This window comes from Haliotis cracherodii, unplaced genomic scaffold (assembly GCF_022045235.1).
Source record: "Haliotis cracherodii isolate W230 unplaced genomic scaffold, xgHalCrac1.p SCAF_3, whole genome shotgun sequence".
Lineage (NCBI taxonomy): Eukaryota > Metazoa > Mollusca > Gastropoda > Lepetellida > Haliotidae > Haliotis > Haliotis cracherodii.
Window position 1 is genome coordinate 2355806 of NW_027266286.1, and position 21556 is coordinate 2377361.

At 43.1% G+C, this 21556-nt stretch overlaps 1 protein-coding gene across 1 annotated transcript; it reads right to left on the reverse strand.

The window, feature by feature from the left end:
- Positions 1-1088: 1088 nt before the first annotated feature.
- LOC139476048 (uncharacterized) lies at positions 1089-6743 on the reverse strand. The gene is made up of 7 exons (XM_071259286.1): positions 6725-6743; positions 4313-4729; positions 3068-3406; positions 2938-2973; positions 2071-2115; positions 1434-1524; positions 1089-1305 (listed from the first exon to the last, which is right to left on the reverse strand). Exons 1-7 carry the CDS (start codon positions 6741-6743, stop codon positions 1089-1091), a joined length of 1164 nt encoding a protein of 387 aa, XP_071115387.1.
- Positions 6744-21556: the final 14813 nt, after the last annotated feature.

Below are 21556 nucleotides of genomic sequence, written 5' to 3' on the forward strand. Positions count from 1 at the left end.
ATCCTGGCACGACTCAGGGATGCAACACTCGAATGTGTGTTTTGCGTCTATCGAGGAATTTACTGACCACAGGTTGATAGACTGAGCAAAGTAAAGTTTTCAAAACAAGGAGTGCTTCCTCTGCATCGACAACAACCAAACTGTCTGGAAGTAAATGGAGAAAGGGACAGGTGTAATTAAACTGTACCCATAGGTTCTTCCATTTTGATTATAGGTAGAAATTGTATAGCTGAGTAAGGTACAGAAGAACTTGAGATTCTACACAAGTCTTCTGTGCCTTGTATAGATAAGGTCTACCTCGAAATCACATGCACAATAAACAATGGTCCGTAGAGTGGAAGGTCAGCGGTTCGATCCCCTGGCCCCGTCACACCAAAAGCTGTTATAAGATGGTACTTGTTGTTACCCTGCCTGGCGCTCAGCATCATACAGCCATGACTGGTCGGATCGGTGTCTGTTCAATCCGCCTGAGGCCGTGTGATCCATTTTAATCTACGGTATGGTATCTCAGTGGGTTAGCGCTGTAAAACCGGCATGAGCCCGGACTAGTAGCCACAAACATGCATGCACGTGAAGATCCAGGGTACAATAGGTCTTCACCAACCAATGCTTGTCGTAAAAGACGACCTTGCTTGTCGTAAGAAGCGACTAATGGGATCGGGTGGTCAGGCTCGCTGACTTGGTTGATTATCCGGTCCATACTCGATTATTTACAGACCGACGTCATACACTTTGAATATTGCTGAGTTCGGCGTTTAACAACAAACAAACAAACAAAGCATGCACGTCTATAATTGAAGTAAACATAATCTTGAACGTGACGTTAAACCCCATTTGACATCACCATACAATATAAATGTCACAAAATGGTCACCACGTCAAAAAGTAAACGTTACAAATGACATGGATGAGGAGTTCCACATTCAATCAGATGACCCTATCAATGTTAATGTCAGGTGTGGTCACCAACGATATCGACAGTAGAAGATGCAAAATGGTCTGTAAAAACACTGTCTCCTTAATAATAGTGCAATAAACAAAGCAAGACGAAGCATTGACACTATTTCAGCAAGGCTAGCAAGGCTGGTTTATCGTGTCTGTCGGTGAATAGGCACCAGGTAGTAATCATTGCATCCTGCTGCTCCCTGGCCACGTGGGTCATCCGGCATGTGGTAGTGAGGTTCAGCAGCATCTCCTTCTGGTGATCCGATTGGCTGCTGGACACGTGACTCATCCGGTTGAGAGTAGTAGACCACGCCCTTATCGCCTCCTTCGTTAGACGTGGAGCCCGCGTGTCCTGACCTCCTGAAACACGATAATGCTCAGTCAGAACGAATGGATAAAATTGTTGTGTTTCTGCGTTTGTTGATATGTCTCACAAGATGTATACATTATGACAAATACTGGTTCAAGTGCGTGTTCTTATTATTTACCTTTTCACACAAATAGCCATGATGAAACCAACAGAGACAAACCCTGTGACAAAGCCAACACACACAAACATAATCTGGGTGTGACGTTCACCTGCAATGAAAAGGAAACAATGGACATATGTTATCCAGGACAAAACAGAACATCCTGACGTCGGAGTGCCTGGGGACAGATTAGACCCGTAAAGATCCGGGGTAGACTTGGTCTTCAGCAACCCATGTTTGCCGTAAAAGGCGACTATACTTGTCATATAGCTAAAATATTGCTGAGTGCGGTGTTAAACAACAAACCAACAAATGAAGACACAAGTTCGCGCATAAGACCTCAACATGATGCAGTTCACAGAAAATCACCCACTTACTAGAATCATCGTATGGCTGCAGTGCTGACCTGGAGTCATAATGAGGAGGATTTATTTTTTAAAACGACCATCAGTGGATTACTGAACTGCCACAAGACACAAGGTGACATGACGAGATACGACGCCTCAGAGTAATCATCAATCTATGCTCATCCCAGCCTCCCCTCCCGAGATGCGTTCATGATGTACTTGTAAAATATGTAGATATTAATCACCTGCCACAGATGTAGTGATAAATACAATAGTACTATTTTCTTAATAATTCAAACACTGTTCACCTGACGAAGATCGTAGCGCCACATGCGTGTCACCAGTCTCTGATTCTGAAACAATTTTCAAAAAATGATATGGGGGCATATAGATCAATGCAATAACAATGTAGGACAAAGACGTCCATTTTGACCAACTCAAGTTTTAAACTATGTTTTTCTTTTCAATTGACGTTTTCTCATTCGCAAAAAAGGAAATAAGATGTCAGAAGAATGTATTCATTGAACCATGCCCGATAAACATTGTAATACATATCATACATATATTTTTACTCACATTTTGTTTCCTCTCCAAATACAACATGCCCTGAATGGTCTAGGAACCTCAACTCCGCTGCTTGCAACTTACAACAGCTCATATCATTATTGGAATTTCCCTATTTATTATGGTTGAGAAAGAGGTGCTTTCAGATATGGAAAATGAATAACTTGGTAAATTTGGAATAAATATAAAATTGAGTCTCTCCAACAGACCATAGAGGAAATAGTTTATGACACAATCGCATTCTCACCCCATCAGTTCGTGATAAGTAAGATACCATAACTTACACATACGTGATAGATTATTTTTCATTTCCTTAGCACTGTACGTTGATACTAATAACGTGTCGTTTTTTCGTTGGTGTCAATCTAACTTTCATATAATGCAAGCTCAATTTTGTGAATAATTATGCTGAATGAGTGAGCGAGCATATATAGACATGTAGAAATAGTGAGTGAGTGAGTGAGTATGGCATTACACCACTATTACGCAATATCATGGCGGGGGACACCAGAAATGGGCTTCACACATTGTACCCATGTCGGGAATCGAACCCGGGTTTAACCACTAGTCTACCCCACCGCCCCTCCAAGTAGAAATAGCAAAGGACATACCCTTACATGTGACTGTAACGTAAGAGCCGTTGTGTCCTGTAAAAAAGGAAGATAATTAATTAACGAAGACGTTTAATTTTAATGATAACATTACACGTTTTGTCATCAAATGTTCCTATATAATAATTACCTTCCAGTCTCATCCATATCCTGTCAGGGAGATAGTCTCGGATAACATCCACCTGTAAACTCCACTCTGATTGGCTGATGGTAATCTCCTCCATGAAGTGGACTGCCTGGTCGCCACCATGGATTGTGTATACTGTACGTGTCTTGTCCCTGATGGACAGTGTGGTCACGTTGCTGTTCCCCAGTCTGACGTCCAGCAGGGTGACGCGGCTCGCAGCTCCACTGACTGTACAGGTGCAGGTGCTTGTTTCCAGAGATGACATCTTCAGTCGGGTGCTACTGATGTAGACCTCCTTGCCTGTATGGGTCTTTCTATCGCACAAGACACTGGCAACTTGATCTGAAAAGTCATAATACGATTAATAAGTTCTTCATGAAGAGGGGCGGTCGGGTAGCCTAGTGGTTAAAACTTTCGCTCGTCACGCCGAAGACCCGGGTTCGATTCCCGATGTGGGTATAATGTGTCCCCCGCCGTGATATTGCTGAAATATTTCTAAAAGAGGCGTAAAACCACACTCACTCACTCACGGTATGAGGAGTCATAAATTTGATTTAACAAGGGATGATCCTTTGCTTTAAACATGATATACAGGAATATATTTGCATATGTGAATATACGTGCGCACATCTGAAACTATGTATATGTAATTATATATATTCATGCATACACTCCTTCGAAAAATATACAGCGCTTAAATATTAAATTATCCATTGTGATAAATGGTAAGACAACTGCTGTTGGGTTTCCAGCTGCCAGTGAGAAATCCCCATGTACAGCATGTTCCTTGAACACTTGCCACGTGGCTTATAATAGATCCCCAGCAACCTTTGTCGAGCGAGGCGACTTAATATTGGGCCGACCGTCGTACAGCTGGAATATTGTTAATTGCTGCATTTAACGACAAACAAACCACTTTACTTTGGAGTGTCAGATATTTGGGTCAACTTGTTATTAAGTGTACAACGCGATTACAGAAAGGAATCAAACAGAGAGCAACATATAGACTTGAATGGTTAGAATAGTCTGGTTAGCTGGCAGTTTCGGTACGTTTGCTTCGTGACATTCAGATTCCACAATTGTAGTATGTGAGCCAATCTATGTAATGAGCATCATCTTGAAAACTAATGCACAAAGACGTTGTTTCAGTGGTAAGATGGCACAAACTATAACAAACGTGGAACAAAGTCTCGATTAAAGTTAAAAATCTTCACTATGTGTCCCTGTAAATGGCAGACTGTAATTTACCTTTGACACACTGATACAATACAACGAGATGTGACGGGCGTTTCTTTCTCTCTCCCACTGGGAGGTCCTTCAGATCATGGATAGAGGAACTCGTGTCACTCTCCAGGATACAGTATCTCTTCTGACTACACTCCTCCAGAACCTCCGTGATCGCGGCCTGATAAGCCCTCTTCTGATGCACATCCGACGTGATTAATAAACACCCTCCAACGCCATAATATTCATCATTGATTTTTTGTACACAGGATCTGTCGTCTGCATTCCTGCCGTCACTGTCATGAGCTCTTTGCCAGAAGTTCTTGATCATCAGTGATTCATTTCTGAGACACTTGATCTCTTCACTTTCCTGAATGTAACAAACGCTAATAACGTCCCCTTCCATTTCTGCCACATCCGCTTTGTCACAAATGATGGAACCTGAAGTATAACAGAAAAATTGCATCAGGTTATTTCACAAAGATTATTGATGAGTATTTTGAATTCAGGAACAGGGACGTGCAGGACAACGTCAGTGTGAAGAGTAATTTTACATTCAACGTCGCATTGGCAATAAGAGAGTCAGGTTTCCCAGGTGGCATCCGGCGGGAAAAGAAACAGAAGGGAAAAAAGAGGTTACAGATTACCTGTTCAAGGTGGTCAAAACGTACAATGTAAAACCAAAAGGCTAACATACAGTCTCAAGGCTTTGACGATGTACATGTACACCAAATATTTGACAACATTTAAACATAGTCTGGTCGACTATTGAGAGCAAACTGAAAACTCGAAAAACTGAAATATTGGAAAAGGGTCCAAGAGGAAAAGCACTTGCAGATAAGAAAACAACCGTCACATAAAGCACAGGAGTCCGTATCTAACAATAGTCGCCCTCATGCATATTCATGACCATCTCCACATGCGAGACCGAAGGAGATGGTCATGAATATGCATGAGGGCGTCTATTTTTAGATACGGAGTCCTGTGCATAAAGTCCTATTGTAATTAAATGACGCTTTTACTAATGACCTATTTCAAATTATAAATGCTGCATAAAACACGATATAAGCAGATTTAATATTTGAAACGCATTTATACAATAAAGTCCGACATTATTTGCTATTGTCGCAGATTTTCATGCCATGTATTTTCTCCAACATCAAAACAGCTCCCCACTTTATATGAGACATATAGTGGAATCTAATGCAACACAGAGATATAAGTAGCATATAGTTGCTTCCAGTTCACTTGAAGAACACATTTATGTATACGACCTTGTTTCTAAACACATTTGAATGTCAAACTTGATACTTTACAGATGGACGGCAGAAATTTAAGATATAAGTTAATTCTTTCGGCTGAGGGAAAGATTTGACTCACCATACCAGAGCCATACAGCGATATAGAGAGAGCACATTCGAAACACTACAGGTTCATAACAAATACAGTTGACCTCAAGACCGTATCACCATGTAATTACCAGTGGCATGGATTGTTTTATTGAAATATGATGTCCCCCGCCGTGATTTCTTAAGACATTTAACAAAAAAAGAATGAAATATCTACGCGCCTGGTCATTTTCATGTATATCTACAAATAACTTTGAATGTATGTCTGCTGTCAAGCAAAACGTGTAGCGATCAACTAAAAGGATCTTTATACATTCACCATGCTTTTGTGTTACGTCAGTTGTTGTTGTCTTGATAGTCCGTATACTACAACATTTGGTAAAGTAACTGTATGTCTATTATGTAACTCACTTGTATATGGGTCAATGGGCTTTCATAAAAAATACCATTGAATTGAAGTGAATTAAATTGAATAATGCTAACAGGAAATCGGCCTAGATGATGTTTTTGCGTCTCAATGAAGTGGTTCAAGTATTATGGGGAAGGTTTAGGTTTGGGTACATGAAGCGAATATAGAATTTGATTATAACCGATCTTCAGTAATCCCAAATTCGCCATTGCAACCTGCAGAAAATATCAACCGATACCTGAACACTCCTTATTGTGTCGTAATAGAATGGAAACCACCTGTGTTATCATTACAGGTTTTGAACTTTGATTCGATTTTCTTTTGTTTAATTTGAAACCACACGCTGAACATATCTAATCCACGTGTGAAACCTTTACATTGAAAACACGAGGTTTATCTCCCAGTTCTACATCCCTGGAGGACAGGTCAGATTGCAAGATTAACAAATATGTGATGGAAAAATAGTTTTCAAATTCATGATAAGGGTTATCCATGTTTGACAAATGGTCGCCTGCTTAACAACGAGTAAAATACGTTTATCAGTAAATTGCATTTGAGTCAAGCGTTAGGTGGGAGGGAGGAACTTTAGCGACGGACACACTATCCATTATCATTATCAAACAATACGTAATGTGATGAACAGGACAAATTGTTATTTGTGCGCATTAATCTACTTACCAGAACAATAGGATACCATTAATACCAGTATTGTTCCAGACACCCTCACGTCGCCCATGATTGCACACGCGTGCTGTGGTTTCAAAACATTTCCTCATATCGACTCTCGGGTGAACGAGTCACGTGATTTATTTCCTGTGACCTGTGATAGTTTCCCCCTTTGAAAATGGGTCTGTCTGCAGAAATGTGTTTTTTCACAATTATATATTTTTGCATCAATAACCTTTACACCTTGTATTTCTATAACACTACAGTACAACTAATATCTCTTTCACTTTAATTAACTATCTTTTGAACAGCCTCTGCTGATAACATTGTAAGATTGTGTCCATTAACAGTCGTGTGTGACCACTGATAGTTGATGGGGCGCCGGCGAGGTCTAGGATCGGATACCCAAATGGGGAAGATGTGAAGCCCTTTTTTTAGTGTCCCCCGTCGGGTATTGCTTGAACATTGGGTAAAACCTAACTAACGGAATCTGTAAGTAAGAGAACTGTTTGTGAAACCAATCAACAACCAACAAGAAGTATACAATCAACAAATGTATTACAAAAGTAATTAAGTTTACAAATCAACACAATTAAATGCACAGCAATTACAATATCAGTAAACAATAGAGTTGTAGTACAATATTCAGTGGCAATAAATACTCGCTGTGGTCAGTACCAAATACAAAAATACAGTGGTGATAGCAAAAGTCAGTGATAATAATATATACTGAACCAAATTAAAAACTTTACAATCCTAAAATTTTAACATTTTGACCAGTTATCGTTGTGGGCCCTTATTGTGTATTTCAAATGTGCAACGTGAATGTGCCATCGGCATGTTGCAGACGGGAACGTCCGTAGCTGAAGTCGCAAGGACGATGGGTTGCTGTCGACGGACTGTTTATGATTTACAGACGCGTCTACAGCAAACGGGTACCACCGCTGATCGCCCTCGGCCAGGTCGACCACGTGTGACGTCACATGCACAGGATCGTCAGATTGTCTTACTTTACCTCCGTAACCGATTTTTGACGGCTACATCAACCAGAAATGAACTGTTTAGGGGTAGACTGAGTGCGCAAACTGTTCGAAACCGTCTGAGAACTGCTCACCTTCAAGCATATTGCGGGCCGATTCTGACTCAATTACACAGACGTCAACGTCAATTGTGGGCACAGCGACACTGACGATGGACTCAGAGGAATTGGAATCAAGTCGCCTTCAGTGATGAACCCCGATTAAATCTTCGATTTGCTGATGGTAGGGCGAGGGTGTGGAGGCGCCGTCATGAACGTTACGCCCAGTGTTGTGTACAGGAAGTTGACAGATTTCGAGGCGGAAGTGTCATGGTGTGTGGTGCTTTCTGTGGCAATGCACGTTCCAGGCTTCTTTTCATCCGTGGCAACCTCAACGCTGCTGCTTACCGCGACCAGGTACTGGCACCAGAACTTCTGCCTTTTATGGCAGCACATAGACCCGGTTTGATCTTCCAACACGACAATGCCAGACCCCACACAACAATTTTGACAAGGAATTTCCTTCAGAATGCGGGAGTCAACGTCATGGACTGGCCGTCAAGGTCTCCCGACCTCAATCCCATCGAACACGTCTGGGATGCTCTTGGCAGAAGTCTGCGCACTCTCCAGAACCAACCACAGAATTTGCAAGATCTTGGAACCATTTTGCAGCAACAATGGCGTCGTCTTCCCAATCATGTGTTCAAAAGCATCACAGGGTCCATGCGGAGGCGTTGTGTGGCAGTTGTCAACGCACATGGTGGCCATACACGCTACTGAACCTGTGTTCCATCAGATTCTCGTGCTTGGGACTTATGATTTAAACTGTTGATGTTATTACTGAATACCGTAGGTGCTTGGAACAAATTATGGTTACCACCGTTAATTAAAATCCTTCTTTGGACATTAATGATTAAAAATTACCTTCTCTGATACATTTGTCCGTTATATATCATATATGGGATTACCTTAAAAAATGTGAAGTTTTTAATTTGACTCAGTATATATTCACCCAGAGGCGACAGTGGTCAAGCTTCCGAGATGGGCTAGGCAGGGAATCAGGGACGATGAGTGATCCTCACATGAAAGCTGGTTCCGATGTGATGAAAATGCGTGAGAGACACGTTAACACGTTATTGTTCCCTTATATACAGCCCAACTAGCTGCGGGAAAGTGCCTTCACCATTATAACGGCACGAGAACATAACAGAGGTTTCTATAACACAATATCACCGTCCGCGGTTGGCGGACCGGAAGTTTACACACCACACCAGCATCTAAATATAGTAACTTCCTGACGACTGATCACTGTCCAAACCATGACAATGAGCGTCTACCGAATCCCAGCAGACACAATGCAACACTGTCACAATCATTGTTAAACAATGGATACGGTATGCACATGTTTGTTTGTTGTTGGTTGTTGTTCTTCTAATTCTTCTATCATCATTATCATTATTATTATTATTATTATTATTATTATCATTAATAGTGAGAATAAGAAAACAGCATTTCCCGCCGTGTTGCGTGTCAAATACTACGTCCAGCACAAGTGAGTGAGTGAGTGAGTGAGTGAGTGAGTGAGTGGGTGGGTGGATGGGTGAGTGAGTGGGTGAGTGAGTGAGTATGGAGTCACAGTAACAAGTGTGACCATCCTGGTTTGTGTCATCGTACCCCGACGGCATGATCCTTACTCATGCTGTCAACCACTGGTTGCCATGCCAAGACGAACATGACGATAAATCTTGCATACTGCAGACTGCGTGGTGTAAAACAACATTCACTCAGTCACTCGTTGTATGGGAAAACCATCGTTTCAAGCAAGGAGACATTGATGAAATCACCAGAAACAAGGTGGTTTAGTGTATCTGGGGTGTCACAGAATATGAAACAACGGAAGTGGGTACAGTGATAGAGGTTCACTTTTCTAGTGTTACCAGCTGTGCTATTGCTGGAATATTGCTAAAGGCGGCGTAAAACCACACTCACTCACTCACTCACTCACTCACTAAGTAGCCTTTCATCTGTGTCTCTCACGCTGTGCCGTTTATTTCAAGTTTCATACTTGATTGAAATTCACATAAAGACATGGTAAGGATTCAGTTTTTATTGCCGTGTCATTTAATATGAGAGTTGTAATATTCATTACTTGATTGCCAAGTTCGAGTCGCATGATATGCTCACATCAATCTTATATTGTAAACGGACAAGTTTAAAGTGGTTTCATATATGTTAATCAAGTTATTTAGATACGTGCTATTTCTAAGGTAGCCTTAAATATGGTGCATGATGAATCCTCTTTGTACAATGAATAATGTAGTGAGAATAAAAAACTCTTTAAATCCGAAAACCGAAGATAATACTCAGATCACTCAGCCACGGCAGAACAATTATGAATCAGTTTGAACATTGAGAGACGAGGAAATACTTTGATAGAAGTAAATACCAAGAGAGTTAAATTTCTGTTATGTATATATACATGTGTAACCGGGGCTGTTCATAAATAACACGGGTTGTTGTATGTGAAGAGGATTTATTGACGGTCTGAACAAACACCCTGAAACATATACCTTAAATAATAAATATACACTTAAATACATCTTTCACAGTGGTTAAAGCGTTCGCTCGTCACGCCGAAGACGCCTGGTTCGATTACCCACATGGGTACAATGTGTGAAGCCCATGTCTGGTGTTCCCGGCCGTGGTATTGCTGGAATATGCTTAAAGCGGCGGTAAACCACACTCACTCACTCACTCACTCACTCACTCACTCACTCACTCACTCACTCACTCACTCACTCACCTATGTATGTGGGTGGTACACGCGTCATGACTGTGCTGAAGACTAAAAGACTATAACTGTTATAGAGTTGCAGTTCAATAAGATGGCATGGTGTGTTGCCTATATAAGTCCTCATATATCGTAACATAGCTCCAGATATCGGCATCTCCACCTTGCCTACAGTTTGTCACCGACAGGGAGATATAGCAACAGAGATTCAGAAACTGTTAAAGTTCATATGCCGCTATATTGCCTTACATGTAAAATACTTCAGGTTTAGTATTGGCCAACCGAAGGAAGCAGGGAGATATAGCAACAGAGATTCAGAACATTGTAAAGTTCATATACCGCTATATTGCCTTACATGTAAAATACTTCAGGTTTAGTATTGGCCAGTGACGTGCTGATGCACCGCTACCGACAGTTTGGATAGTGTTATGTTCTCAGTGTAAGTCACAGTCCACTAACATGGAGTTGTATCGGTGTTAGTTATGTATAACAAAAAGGTTAAGGAAGAGAATTTATGGATGTCAACTTCCTTATCATGAGGAACACAACGTTTCAGAGTACATGCTTACTCCATCATAAGGTGAATCATTCATCTGATGAAGGAGTAAGTATATACTCCGAAACGCAGTGATTCTCATAATATAGAAGTTGACATACATACATTCTCTTCCTTATGTGTATCCCTTCCAAATGCCTTTCAAAGACTTAACAAAGAGGTTGGCATCCATGAAACCCCTTGTCATGGTTACACCCCACTTTTACAAACATTCTCAGAAAGGTGAGGTGAGGCGAAATGGGGTTTAACGTCGCGTCCAAGATTATTGCACTTATATAGCGACGTGCATGCACATGTGTGTGCGTGTGTGTGGCTGCTTTTACTAGTCCGGACTGATGCCGCTTAGCGTGCTAGCCCACTGAGATACCATGCCGAAGTCTAACATGAATACCCCACTCAGAGCCGACCAGTCCTTGTTTTAGCCCCTTAATGCCGAGCGCCAGATAAGGTAAGAACAAGTACCATCTTTTAACGTCTTTGGTATGACGCGGCCTGGGATCGAACTCCGGACCTTCCGCTCTCCGGGCGGATGCTCTACCACTAGACCACGGAGGCAGTCACTCTCACAAGACTCTCATAATGCAGGCATCATCACATGTTCGTATGTGACAAGAATTTTACAGCCCACCACTAGACTATTGCTGACTATACGAGCTTTAAATCACCATTCTATAACAGTGAAACCCCGCTGTTATATATGATTTGAAGGTTCACTGCGACTGGCTTGTCAGATAACAATTGTATTAAGGATAATGATAATGAATGGAATGAATTATTCAGATTATGTGGAATCAGAAACAACATCCAGGCTCGACAGCTTGCTATTACAGAGGTTCAAGACTGGTTTTGCATGACAACTGCCTATTGATATAATATGTCACACCAGGCTACTCCTTTGTGCCCAACAAGACGTTAGATCGAGGGCTGTCTATGTCATCCCTATCTGAATCGCAGGACCGCGATAGAGAGCTGTGCTCAGTTTTTGGAGGGGGTGCAATTAGAATCTTCGGAGCACTGTGATCAGTTTCAGGGGAGGATTCAACTTGAATCTTAACAGCATTGTTGTCGGTTTCAGCGGAGGAATCAAGTTGAATCGTCATAGCGTTGTGGTCTGTTTTAGGGGAGGATTCAAGTTGACTCTTTATAGCGTTGTGGTCGGTTTCAGCGGAGGATTCAATTTGAATCGTCATGGCGTTGTGGTTGGTTTTAGGGGAGGATTCAACATTTGAATCAGTGGGATTCAGGGGACGTTGGTCCCCGGCTGTGGGTTGATGAGAGGGGGACACACCCAGAACCTGGTGGGGTACGGCGTAGATAAGATCCTCGTAGTCGTTGTGTTCCGGTGCATCGTGGGCCGGTTGTGGAGCAGCAGTCGGTTTGAGTTGGCGCTGCTTCCTGTACACAATAATAACTTATGTACTAGTCCACTATAATAACTGTTTTATGTCATAGTGGCTACCTGCCTGTAAAGGAAGGAATAACTGACGGTAGCGAAACCCGGGCGTAATACGGTAATGTTCATAGATTGGCATACACAACTGATTTTTTTAGAAAGGGCTCTTAATGAAACGCCCAAATATGATATCAGTTAAAAAGGGTTGGGATTTGTCAAGTTACGCATTTTCCGTGCCCCAGAACACGTTCATTGCGCGACCCAATTCCTATCATGATCACTAGATCAGCGTGCACTCATATGACATTCCCCGCTCCATGGGGAGCATACAGCTCGATTTGCCTTTACCATCACATCCATTTGGGTATCCTGCTTATTTTGGGTATCCAAGCTTATTGTAACATGTGTTTCAGTGTCGGGCAGGACAAGAGACCTAGAACACCTCAGGAGTCACCGATCCACAACTCTCCGAAGCCGGCGTTGCTTGACTCTTAACTTTAAAAATCTTTGGGAATGTAACCAAAACATATTGGAGAGAGTTAAATGGTGAAGTCTTTTGTTTGGTTCCTTTGTTTGTTGTTTAACGCCGCACTCAACAATATTCCAGCTATATTACGGCGGTCTGTAAATAATCGAGTCTGGACCAGACAATCCATCGACTGACATCATGAAGCTCGATCTGCACAATTGGGATACGATGACATGCATCAACCAAGTCACCTGATCCCGTTTTTCAGCTCACAGTAGAAATATAATAATATTTAATTAAATGACAGTTTAAATGCTTCTGCTCGAAGGTTCAGCTGTTTGTGGCGAGGTGCAATTAGGTGATCTAAAAGAAGAAAGCATAAAAGTGTTTTACAATAACCAACACAAAAGCATCCAGTGCTCAAGGAATGAGAAACTCCTGGTGCTGAAGATACTGCAACGGGCAACAGTAGATGCGGACTGTAAAGACTCCAGTACAGAGTACAGTTGTTGTCGCGCTAAGCTCGGTGACAAACTGTATGACATTGGAGGATGCTCTCTCAACCAGACAGATGCTGGTGCCAAGAGGACCTACCAGGCTGCCATCACGGAGGTTCTTGAGGAGTGTAGTCAGAAGAGGTACTGTATCCTGGAGAGTGACCTGGGATCGTCAATCCACGCCCTCAAGGATCTTACAGTGGGCGCCGCAGGGGCACGACCATCACATCTAATGGTCATTTATGAGTGCATCAAAGGTAAAGTGAGTGAGTGAGTGAGTGAGTGAGTGAGTGAGTTGGGTGGTTGAGTGAGTGAGTTTGGTAACGCTAATTTGGACAGTATTTCAGTTCATGCAGGCTTTAGACATTTACCATTTCTTTGAGGCCGGCGACACGCAATAAGACGGGCATGTTGCAAACAACGGTAGACACGGTAGACACACGGTAGACACACGGAAGACACACGGAAGACAGACGGTAGACACACGGCAGACACACAGCAGACACACGGAAGACACACGGCAGACACACGGTAGACACACGGCAGACACACGGTAGACACACGGAGGACACGCGGTAGACACACGGTAGACACACGGAAGACACACGGTAGGTGAACGGTAGACACACGGTAGACACACGGCAGACACACGGAAGACACACGGTAGACACAGGGTAGACACACGGAAGACACACGGTAGACACACGGAAGACACACGGTAGACACGGAAAACACGGTAGACAGACGGTAGACACACGGCAGACACACGGTAGACACACGGTAGACACACGGCAGACAGAGGGTAGACACACGGTAGACACAGGGTAGACACACGGCAGACACAGGGTAGACACACGCAGACACACGGTAGACACAGAGTAGACAGTTACGTATTCTATCGTAAACAGCAGATGGCAAAACTTTTTTAGTGCTCCAATTAGGCCATTTACAAAAAGGTCCAGTGAACATAGTTCACAGGAGCTAATGCATTGCACACAACCGGACATGTCATATTGGCGGGGGATAAGAGTATTTCATGCTTGTTACTCCTGTGTTTTGAATCGTTGGCGTAAGGACGTGGGCCATATTTGTTACGATGTTAATGTTCAAGGAATCGCAAATCTGGATGGCAAGTCAGCTGGTAAAATGGGTGTCGTTGACGCTCGCCTACTACATCAGCACCACCGTCGTGGCCCTGGTTGTCGGCCTCACCCTCGTCCTCGCCATCAGACCGGCACGGGGAAACATGATGCAGTCCACCACACAGGAGGCTGAAGCAGCTCCCCATCTCTCTCCCAGGAATGCTTTTCTGGATCTACTCCGGTTTCATTTCATATCAACGCAATTGCCAAATATGAAATATGCCTATTGGGTCCTGGGTATGTGTGAAATTATATTCAGTTATTTCACAACCCACTCTTGCCGTAAAAGGCGACTATGCTTGTCGTAAGAGGCGACTAACGGGATCGGGTGGTCAGGCTCGCTGACTTGGTTGATGCATGTCATTGTATCCCAATTGCGTGGATCGATGCTCTTCACATCAATCACTGGATTGTCTGGTCCAGACTCGATTATTTCCAGACCGCTGTCATATAGCTGGAATATTGCTGAGTGCGCCGTTAAACAACAAACAAACCAATCTGACTGTAGGGCTACCATTGAAATCTGTAAAAAAAAATGTATTTAACGTGGTCGAAGCCACGTAAAATCATGACTTTTTTCACAAATAGGTATGTCAAGGCCGGTGAAGTGATGCTAAGATTCTTTACCTCACTCAATCACATCACCATGACAATGGTTACGCTAGTTATTTGGTACGTATGGAATACAGGTTACGTAATATATGTTAGCTAAATGCTGATAGCTTCTGATATGTGATAAAAACAACAACATGCAAGTACGAAGTTACAAATGCTTTTTAAGAAATGTGTTCATGCCCGCAAACAGGATCGAGAACCAGTACCAACAAGCAATATGCAATCTCAATCACACATGATATGCAAGAGGCGACTAACGGGATCGGGTGGTCAGATTCGTTGACTTGGTTGATGCATGTCATCGTATCCCAATTGCGTAGATCGATGCTCATGATATCAATCACTGGATTGTCTGATCCAGACTCGATTATTTGCAGACCGCCATTATATAGCTGGAATATTCAGTCCGGCTTCAAACAACAAACAAACAAACAAATACACACAGGTGGAGTAATATCTCTACCTAGGTATTCGCCTATAGGCATCCTGTTCCTCACAATGTCCAAGATCCTGGCTGTGGAAGACTTGCTGACCACAGGTCGTCAGCTTGGCATGTACATGGTCACCAACCTTGTCGGGTACGCTGTCCACTCCACTATCGTCCTCCCCCTCATCTACTTGGCGCTCACCAGAAGGAACCCCTACAGGATCACTCGTGGAATACTACAGGCTCTGGTCACTGCAGTCGGAACAAATTCAAGGTTTGATTTGCATCGTAATTATAAGAATATCAACGCACAATGCCATTCAGAAAGTGGTCAGATGTGACAAATGTTATAGTTGGGATAACACGTTCTTAGTAAAGTACAGATTCTAGTCCTTTTGTTGGGTTAAGTCCCATTCGGGATTCGAAGCCACACTGCTATAGTGATGCACCTAAACGCGAGCACTCAAAGTCAGTGGTTTCAACTTAGAAGGTTTGGTTGTCGAGATCACGTACTTTGTTTACCCCTCTGACAAGTGTAACTTGGCACGGCTCCCATGGCCGAAAGTGGCTGAGTAGGTTAGATCACTGACTTTGCGTGCTGGCGATCAGGTGCCTCACTCTGGCAGTACGGGTTTGAATCCCGAATAGGATAACAATCAAACGTTAACAAGCAGACCGGCAAACAGTCAAATACGCGTGGGGTCATCAATGAAAGTCACAGTCATAACAGCTGACAAGGCATGTGTGTAAAATGTCAGAATACTCATCATAATGTCACGTTAATATGGGGTATGTCCACCTTGAGCATTAATTCACGCCAGAACAGGTCGACGTTCCGATGACGTCAAACGTCGGATGATATTGGGGGGGGGGGGTGGGGGGGGGGGGGGGTGGGGTGGGGGGGGAGATTCCGGGGTAGAAAAGGTTTTCAGCAACCCATGCTTGCCGTAAAAGGTGACTATGCTTGTCGTAAAAGGCGACTAACGAGACCGGGTGGTCAGTCTCGCTGACTTGGTTGATATATGTCATCGATCCCAATTGCGTGGATCGATGCTCATATCAATCACTGGATTGTCTGCTCCAGACTCTATTATTTACAGACTGTTGTCATATAGCTGGAATATTGCTGAGTGCGGCGTTAAACAACTAACCCACAAAAATTCAATTGGGTTCATGTCCGGCGAGCATGGCGGCCATGGTAAAACCTGAATGTTCGCGTTGTTATGGGAGTTCTGCATCAACCATGCCGTATGCGGCGTCGCATTGTCGGGCTGGAAAATGATTCCACGGGGCTGTTGCTGGATGAATGGCTCCGCAACTGTGTTGGTCGCCACACTAAATCTCGATATCGCTGTGAATTCATGTTACGATGAATAATCACGAGCCTGGTTTCCAAGTCACCGCAGATTGCTGACCATCGAGATAAACTCTGCTCTCATCGGAGAACATAACACGTCCAGTAACGCAGTTGCCAACGCGAAGACTCCTGGACCATATCAGGCTCTCGAGGCAATATTGAGGTGTAAACACCATTCCTTGGTAGGGTCAATGTGCTTTGATACCATGGGCTCGTAATCTCCTGTACACGGTTTGTCGACTGATCCTGTGCCGCAGTGCCGTCGCTGCAGTTAACGTCGCCGTGCCGAAGCGGTTTCGGAGGTGAATTGTCCCGATGTTGCGGTCTTGAATGGACGTGGTCACCCGTGGTCTTCCGCTTCTCGGCCTGTCTGTTGTCCGGCCCATCTGACGTAAACTTTGCATTAACCTGGTAACGGTTATACGGGCGCATTCTGCCAATGACGGCGTGCGTCGCTCCCTGTTGGGCCATTCCAAGGGCTCTCTCCCTGTCTATCGCATTACATTCTTTACATTTGAGGGAGCACGGGTGGCCCAGTCGTATAAGGCGCCGCAATTCGTTGTGCAGATTTGCGTCTCTTAGGCACGCAAGAAACCTATGATTGGGGTTCGAATCCCGGTTCCCCCCAAATACGTTTCTAGGTTTGTCAGCACCATACCGATGCTCGTGGGTTTCACCAAAGTGGTAAACGTCTGACACCTGCATCACTTCGGGCTTTCCTCCCACAGTAAGCTGACACGCCGTTATGTAACTGGAATACTGTTAAAAGCGGCGTTAAACATAGCTCACTCACTCACTTTACATTTGACCTTTTCTAAACGGCATTGTATATTCATGATGAACGTTGTTTATAACAGCGCTTCCACACTTCCGGTGACCGTCCGCTGCTGTGAAGACAACTTGAAGATTGACCGGACCATCTGCCGCTTTGTGCTGCCGATAGGGGTCACCATCAACATGGACGGCACCGCCATCTTTCAAGTCGTCACCGTCGTCTTCATCGCACAACTGAATGCAATACCGTTACACGTCATCGACGTCTTCATAATCTGGTATTTAACTGAGTTACAAACAGTTAGTTACAAAAAATGTCAAATGATGCTTTAAATGTAACTTATACAAATTAGTGTCTCGTAGAGTGAGTGAGTGAGTATGGTTTTATGACGCTTTTAGCAATATTTCAGCAATATCACGGCTGGGGACACAAGAATGGGCTTCACACATTGTACCCATGTCGGGAATCGAAGCTGGGTCTTCGGCGTGACGAGCGAACGCTTGAACCACTAGGCTACCCAACCACCCAGTGGACTGAATCGAAGAAGTTGAATATAGGCCATGGGCTAGGTATAACCCACGAGCACACACCCCCCCCCCCCCCCCCCCCCCCCCCCCCACACACACACACACACACACATCCAAACCCCACTTAATTTTTTTAAAGCCCATAAACATACTCAACATGATTTTGAATGTTAACAAGAAAACAGTTGGGACGAACTTGTTGTTACAGCCTTTCAAAGTATGGTACCCCATATCGCGTTTTCGGACGGTTTTGCCGTATATCACTTGGGGGTATGATTACGTTTTGGGTTGTCATCTCACTAGTGATCCACTGATCTTCAAGTGTGATATACCACTGGAATCCATATATAAATACCTCTCCAATGAGGTATCAATAATTGGTATTGAGTGAATGTGGACCAACCCATGGCAAATCGAACGTCATATATCTCGACAAAACCAAATTCTTCTCGCACAAACCTTTAATCCGGTATATGTTCTAGGTACGTGTGCCTGATTCCACTATAATCTTCTAACACATGTTCCAGTACATCTCTTGAAGTACTTACTTAACATGTGATGTTACCAGGTGAAAATCTTTTGCACAATTTGGAACAAATTTACTCTTTTAATATCAGAGTAGGATACCTAATATTGCATTCTCGGCTCAGCTACATCGGAACAACGCTTGGATGTATGCTCAGGATTTGACTTGTCATCTTGTGTTTTATTCACCGTCCTTGATGTGTTATATGCCATAGGAAACCATATATAAACACCATAATTTGATGTTTACATTTACATTATGATCAGTTTTTTTGCACAGCTTTATGGTTGCCATCTTGAATATGTTACACATAGGTCAATTTCATTCAAAGTTCTGAAATCGGCTCGAGCATTATGCTGTGAACCTCTTATATGCATACAAAAGTGAGTGATATCAGAGTTATCAAGAAGTATTCTTTATGATTGTCCAAAAGTAGATCAATAATCAGCCTACATCAAATTATGGTGTTTATATATGGTTTCCTATGGCATATAACACATCAAGGACGGTGAATAAAACACAAGATGACAAGTCAAATCCTGAGCATACATCCAAGCGTTGTTCCGATGTAGCTAAGCCGAGAATGCAATATTAGGTATCCTACTCTGATATTATAAGAGTAAATTTGTTCCAAATTGTGCAAAAGATTTTCACCTGGTAACATCACATGTTAAGTAAGTACTTCAAGAGATGTACTGGAACATGTGTTAGAAGATTATAGTGGAATCAGGCACACGTACCTAGAACATATACCGGATTAAAGGTTTGTGCGAGAAGAATTTGGTTTTGTCGAGATATATGACGTTCGATTTGCCATGGGTTGGTCCACATTCACTCAATACCAATTATTGATACCTCATTGGAGAGGTATTTATATATGAATTCCAGTGGTATATCACACTTGAAGATCAGTGGATCACTAGTGAGATGACAACCCAAAACGTAATCATACCCCCAAGTGATATACGGCAAAACCGTCCGAAAACGCGATATGGGGTACCATACTTTGAAAGGCTGTAACAACAAGTTCGTCCCAACTTTTTTCTTGTTAACATTCAAAATCATGTTGAGTATGTTTATGGGCTTTAAAAAAAATAAGTGGGGTTTGGATGTGGGGGGGTTGCTCGTGGGTCATACCTAGCCCACGGCCTAATATGTACATGTAGTATGGTGCACAATCGAAGACGAATTCCTGGCTAAATCCTGATCATAACAAAGAAACACGCCCGCACGCACGCACGCACGCACACATAGGAAGTCCCTCAACGGTTAAGTGGTCCCATGAGACCAAACCGACATATATTTTAAATATTTTTTATACACCACTGATGAATAAACTTCAATCTTTTTCATTTATCATTCGTGATGGAATAGTCATTCATAGACGAAATAATTTGTGTACAGCATGCCATCCAGCTATATGATCGACGAGGTGCTCGCTCCATTAGACGCTATGTATTTCATGGGTTGCTTTCTGTCAAAGGGAAACCACATCCAACACTCCATATCAATTAACGGCCCTTGAAAAGGAAACGTTGCTAGTGTTCAAACCTAAATAGAAAAATGTATTTTGTATCATTTTGCGTGGAATGTTTGTTAAGCTATCATCTGTTAACGACTCGCTGTTAGGCATAAGTCATAATCCTTAAATAAGAATCAAGCGTTTTTACTAGGACCTGTTGTTTGTGTTTTGAAAGTGCAAGTGGAAAACTCGGTTTTGTGGTCAGAAATGATACAGAAGACCCATACTGTCAGATCATTTTCTTCAACATCACGTCTTTTGGCCGCCATTCGTCTCAGGCGCAGCGATTCGCTGTGCAGATTTCTGTCCCTTGGTCACGCCAGAATCCGGTTTGCTGCGATTATGGTTGTCAGCACCATACCCGTGCTCGTGGGTTTCACCGAAGTGGTAAACGTCTGAGACCTGCATCAATTCGCGCTTTCCTCCCACATTAAGCTGACACGCCGCGATAGAACTCACTCACTCACTGCCAAGGAGGTATGTTTTATCCAACTTATGAACCGTCTCAATGCAAGAAATACCAGAACAAGATGAGAAAACATCGACACACCTTATAAAGAAATAATACAATGTATCGCGGTATAAAAGGAATTCGCTAAAACCGTGCGAGAGAAAAACACGTGCAGCATGAAGGAGCCAGGAGTCATGACATGATAATTTGATCAACTCTTCACCTGCCTCGTTAGCTCCGTCGGAAAACAGTGGGTTACAAACCTTATTACGATATGTGAGGTTGCATGTTCGATTCACGTCATGGACTTTTCATATGAAAAGAAATTGTGACTTTTAACCAATTACCGAAAACAAATGTGTTCACATCAAGAGGCAATTTTATCAAACGTCAATTGTGAAACCAAGGTATTACACACTAAGCAGGTTTAGAAGAGACCCATTTCAAAAACTTGGTCTGGAAGAGAACCGCTTCTAAACCTGGATTGGGAAGATGAGCTGGTTACAAGGTTTACCCGAGGTTGTCAGGAACCTAATTCAATATAGTGTAATACGGTGATAGGTTTATAAAAGGCGTCAACGCAGCCGTAACATCCCTGCCCCTGCCAACGGGCCGACATGTCCAAAGTCCCGTGAAGATCCGGGAGAATAGGCCTTCAGCAACCCATGCTTACCGTAAAAGGCGACTAACAGGATCGGGTGGTCAAGGCTCACTGACTTGGTTGATGCATGTCATCGATCCCAATAGCGTGGGACCCGTGAAGATTCCGGGGTAGAAT